At 38.4% G+C, this 6,050-nt stretch overlaps 1 protein-coding gene across 1 annotated transcript; it reads left to right on the top strand.

Moving 5' to 3' along the window:
- Positions 1 to 1,011: 1,011 nt before the first annotated feature.
- On the top strand, positions 1,012 to 2,508 carry LOC140242925 (uncharacterized). The gene is made up of 2 exons (XM_072322671.1): positions 1,012 to 1,105; positions 2,234 to 2,508. Exons 1-2 carry the CDS (start codon positions 1,012 to 1,014, stop codon positions 2,506 to 2,508), a joined length of 369 nt encoding a protein of 122 aa, XP_072178772.1.
- The last annotated feature ends 3,542 nt before the right edge of the window (positions 2,509 to 6,050 follow it).

The following is a 6,050-nucleotide window of genomic DNA, read 5'->3' as shown; positions in this document are numbered from 1 at the left end:
TTTCCCTATGACTGATAATTAATTTCAATCTATTCCCCTGTGCTTTCACTTTCAAATGTTAACAAAAGTTTCAAGACAAGGAGACTTCCAATTACGTCTCTATGTGAAGGAGATTGTGGTCTTGATCGTGCTGATAGACATAGAAACATATATATCATAATAGAGACTTGTTTCTTTTCTTTTTCAGATTGTGCTTCTTCACCATGTGACAATGGAGGAAACTGTACGGAGACATACACTGGATACAAGTGTTCCTGCGGCGAAGAATTCTTTGGCCGAGACTGTTGTAAGAAGCAAATTATTTTCCTCCTTATTTCGATCGTATTTGTGTGCGATTGTGTATGGGCGTGTTTTTATATGGATGTGTTTTTTTCCACTATACATTTTATGTGTTAAAATACTTGAAACAAGCCACAGCTTCATGGCTTTTAACATAAGATATGTTTTGTATTAAAAATCAGACATAATTTATTTTCAGTGAACAGTATCGTTGATATGTTTTATACACTGTACCATGCAACCAAACGCCCCGTCAAGGAAAAGAACAACAACAAAGAAAAACCCTAAAGAATCAGTACCTCCTTTTCCTTTAAACAGGAAATCTCCCAGAAAACGAACAGAATTCTGGTGACTGAAGCATGTTGGCGACCTAATTTTCTTTAATCTGTAGATAGGTGAACGTTTCTTAATGTCATCCCGCACATGCTCTCTCGGAGATATAGTTACAGTTGATTGCACCTGTCACTGCACCCTATTGACGTCATTTTGGTCATATTACAGGCCCCCTCTGGGTACCTCCGTGAGCTAAATATTGCGTTGGTGAATGAGAATATGAATAATGTGCACTCGTTGGCATTATGGTGTATGCGAATCCACAATCCTATCATGTAATTCACTAAGTGCGTTTCGTCTCATTTCGTTTCCTGCTTTGAAGCATGCAACGTAATCCACACACCAGACAGCGGTACCCAACAATTCTACAACTTTCATGGACTGAACCTCAGAACAAATATGACGTCACTGGATTTTGAAGTCAGCGCAGACCGTGCAGCTCGCATAGCCTTCACAATGGCGCCTTCTCAGACAAATATCCCGTATAGGATCGGTGAGTTTCTTTGTTGAAATCAATATGTTTAGTTTATTCTAGTGCTTAATTTTACAATAATATCAATGCTATATTTGAGGATTTTCATGATATGCACGTACACTTGCATGCGTACCACTTTCTGGCTATGCATATGTTGTATATATCCAGCGAGTGAGTAAAAACGATGGGAAACAGATTCAATCCTCAAAAGTCACCAAGAGGATGTTATTGGCTTGCAATGAGGTGATGATAGTATTTAAATTTCTCCTTAAAGTGATTGATTGATCTTTTGCGTTGGGTAAGGGATAATTCAAGTTAGCAATCATCTTTGTTAAAGCCAATCAAATTTGTGTCCTTCTTTTGTAGTCTGATAGGGGCAGTCCCCCCCCCCCCCCCCGAAAAGTCTACACCACCTCTTTTCTTGTGCTCGGTCATATAAATGTCAATTAATTTGGTAAGTTTGAAATAGGAATATCACTCAATACAAACGCTTCGTTGCTTTTTTTTTTTTTTCTAGTTTTGGCTAATAACATTCCCCGGATTTCGTTAGCCGAGGTGAGACAGGCATATATCGCACTACCTGTCAACATCCTATTATATTTTGATTGACGTATTCCTAATATTCCATCGAAACTTGTACACCAGACAGTCAAATTTTAATCATACAAATGAAAAAGCACCTCCCTATTGTCTCCATTACATATGCTATACTTGTCATTTACGAAATGTTTGTCGACGTGTGGATATGTACAACATCGTATTATCTATGTGTTCACATATTTCGATGAATCTTATACACATATAAACTCTCACTGATGTTACTTAAAATTCGTATGATTCGTATTCGTATGATAAAAAAGATCATCTGTCATGAATGCCTAAACCCTTCACTATTGCCAGCATGTATTACTTTATGATGAGTTTCGATACATTTCTGAAATGCGTGCATATATTCATGATATCTATGACTGTATTCACTAAGATTCACGTAAAAGCGTATGCATAATGGCGAATATACTAAATGTTTAAAACCTTCAACTTTTGTTAACATGTTTTTTCATAATCCTCGATACATATCTGATATGTGTGCATTTATCGATCATTAATCCATTCACTAAAATTCAGGCAAAAATTGTTTTCGAACAGTTCTTGGTGGAGATAGAAACAGAGTTACAAAGATTATACGTCTCGGTGTGTTGGAGCTTCGCACGTTCCTGTCCAGCAACAACATGCTGTCTGGGCCTCCACTGTACGATCGCTTCTGGCTGAACTTTGCCTCTGGAAACTTTTCACTCGGTCGCTATGGGAACGCAGATCCATTCTTCAACTGGTTTGATCCAAACCCGTTAGAGTTCAGATCCATCGGACTTATGACTTGGGATGGGTCAACTGGTCGATGGAAGTTTCGCTCGTTCTGCTAATATATAATACGATCGTTTTAGAACCAGAAGGGTACAGATAAAAAAAAAAAAAGACTGAATATAAGAAAGCTATCCTCAGTTGTCAGGCTCATATTCCACTGCTATAACTGCTACAAAATCATCGCGAATAAATTGAAAGATTTTGGATAGGATTTTGGTTTATTACTCAAAGAGCAGCTAAATTGTACGTTATTTTTTGTTTATGTGATCCGCTTTTCATCCGCTTAGATTTACACCAAATCTGACCCCAGTGCGGTAAGTTAATATATCGGGACATGGGATTACATGAGGTCATATACACAATTTGTATGTTATCAAGATGCTACGTTTCATCTTTGTTAACATCTGTTTCAAATCACACTATGGGACCCAATTTATGATAGCGCGCTAACATGCTGAATAAATTAAATTGTGTCTAGGTATAGATATAAGTGTGTGCGTAACATGAAGACAGGGTCACCGTAGTACGGACTGATGGCTCTGCTCAGTAGGAGTATAACCCAAGTCCCATTTTTGTTTTGGGGTTTGTTTTTTCTACAGACAGCGTCACAGGTATACCGCAGAGAAACTACAGTATGCGATCGAAGTTATGTATAACTTTATTGAACAGTCATGATTAAAGAAGGAACATTAGCACATTGTAGTTATGTACTTTGCTGCGTTCCAGTAGCCAATTTTCATTTTGTAAAATTTGACTCCTTATTGGAGATTATATTGATAGTAATATCAAGGTGTTTTCACAATATTGCTACTGCCCGCTTTATTGTATCTAAAATGATTTGAAAAGAATTCCATGTTCTCCCGTTGCTTTTAAGGTAAAATTTAATCCGTTGAGGACAGTTTAATTTTGCTACACCCACGCATTTCCCCATAAAAGCTTGCTCGACTATACCCTGGACTCGTCCTCAACGGGTTAAAGTAGATTTTTCATTGCAGTGTAGATGATAATGAAATGAACATAGCTAAGGTACCTGACACAGTAAATGAAGATAGTTATGATAATGATATTGCTGGATTTTTCTTTAAAGACATGCTTTCATGCCTGACGCTTAATAGCAGAGCAGATTATGACAACAACAACAAAAATAGTGTGATGATTTTATGGCACATGCACAAGTCAAGTGGTCGGTGAGAGGAAGGTGGTGGTCATCACGGCAATGTTATTCTTCTTTTTCTTCTTTTTTTTGCCAACAGTTATCTGACAATATTGTTACCAGAGTGTGTATGATGTATTTAAAATCCACCACTGCAAACCAAATGAATGACGTTATAAGAACATATCTGTTTTGCGATTGTGTTTTACATTCTCCTTTATAGCAACGTACAGTGTAATTCTGCAATATTCGAATTCCAGTTTACGTTAAAAGGGTGTGTGACTAAGATTATATTACTGCCCTTCACCAAATTTCCATGTCGTGAATACTTTTTCAACTTCATTTCATTTCATTTCATTACATTCATTTCATATTGCTCAATGAATAATAAGAAATACATCAAATGTAACAGAATTGAATAATACACGATGTCCAAATAGGAGACATACGCAGAATATTGTAAACATACATATGTATAACACATAGTGGTCGATCGATAAGTTGGAATATTGGAACGAATGCTAAAGAAATATGAAGGAACCTACTAAAAAGCAAGCTTGTGGAGCGTAGGTCCCAATTAAATTCGAGCTACAGATTGAGATGAGGAGCATGGGTACAACAAATGACCGAAACATAAAGAAAAAAAAAATACACACACAAAAAAGCTGCAGTTACCACGGCTTCTCAAACCCAACCCTCTCGTTATGAACGAGTTTTGTTCCGTCATAGGGACATACGGACATAAGGGGTTAATAGGGAGCTTTAGATTTGCAATGCGGACGTTTGAGACGAGTGCGTTGAACGTTCTCCTCTCCCCTGCGTCGCCTTGAAAAGTAGCTTTAGATTACGCTGGGACGCAACGTATATAAAAAATAAAACGGAGATTGGTGCATCAAGTAGCTCTCTACGTCGTAAATTGAGCGCACGTAAAAATAGCCCAGAACGCGTTGTGAAAAACTTAGACGACGCAAGCTATATGTAGATCGACTTGATGCGCGCGTTTGCGCATGCTCAGAACATAGTTTGTTTGTTTAGGGGTTTTTTTCCCCTCTGAACGTCGCCGTCGCGAAAATCTAAGCTCCCTTATTGAAGCTTCAGGAGGGTGCCTAGGTGTCGAACATTAGAGGATGGGAAAAGAAACTTACCAATGCATTAATTAGCAACGATTGTATTTCGCTTCACATTATGAAACGCATTGATAAACTATTGAACATGCACTATAATTCATTAAGAGAGGAGGAATCTCAATGTTTACTGATGTAATTGTCATTGTTGGAAGTAAAATCCCTTCAACGTCAGACACAGCAATCATGGCAACTGTATATCTATATATAGATTATGCATACTAGTCAATGTACCCGTGGAGTGCCAGAAATCCTCTATGGGTCTACGGAGGTCAAATAACTGTTTGCGCTACTCCTTGGTCTGATCTTGGCCAAACTTGCTCATCTTGTTATTTATATTTGGTTTTTGAATAAAATTGAATTGAATTTAATTGGATTAAACTATTAAATAAAAATCACCTATGATGACCCATGATGATGAACTTGCTTGAAGCATAAGTAGGCGTACACCTGGGAATCCCCATATAAGTAGGCCCAGTGCCGTATGTTAAGAGAGTCTGGCCAACTCGGTTTTTGGCTTATGTGTTTTGAAGCCTGTGATTGGTTAAAAGCTGGTCCCGTGATCTACAGGCGCCATGTCGTTACTGAAGTGCGCTCATACGCAGTGCCCATTGTTAACTACCCCTTATTTGGCTTGGTTATTTTGTCACGTCTGAGCGTACACGCTAACCCTGTAACGCGTAATACGCGCGGTAACGACATGGCGTCCAAATTAGCAGTACTGTTGGCCAGTAGGCCCAGAGCGGGTTGATAGCCAACCCGCTCTGAGTAGGCCTACATAGCACCCTCTATCGGGTGTCTGATTATATTTTGGGGGAATCCCCATATAAGTAGGCCTACATAGCACCCTCTATCGGGTGTCTGATTGCAGCTGACGAAAATTAGAAGTTATTTGCCCTTTGACCCCAGTGACATTGACCTTTACAAAAATGAACCCCTTCAAGGGCAATTTCGCGGTCAACCTGCATCCACCCACTAAGTTTGATGGAGATCGGACCAAGGACCTGGGAGGAGTAGAATTGCAAACAGACAGACAGACAGACAAAGTTGCTCAAATTATAGTATGATATCATATATAATACATGCATAACACCTGAGTAAATGTGTGTGTGTGTGTGTGTGTGTGGTTGGGTTTCAGTTAACGTAACAATATTTTGTGGAGTTTGAGTGATAGTGAATAAAGTTTTTTGAAAAAGAAAATTTGCGTGTGTGGTGTGTTTCAAATACAGCCGTGGTGTCTCTTCCAGCATAATTTATGATGTAAATCCTTCTTATAAACAAAGATTATAAGTGGAGTGTTTACATTTAATGTGAATGGAGTATA

Source organism: Diadema setosum, chromosome 19 (genome assembly GCF_964275005.1).
Source record: "Diadema setosum chromosome 19, eeDiaSeto1, whole genome shotgun sequence".
Taxonomy (NCBI): Eukaryota; Metazoa; Echinodermata; class Echinoidea; order Diadematoida; family Diadematidae; genus Diadema; species Diadema setosum.
This window is presented reverse-complemented; position numbering and strand designations above follow the sequence as displayed.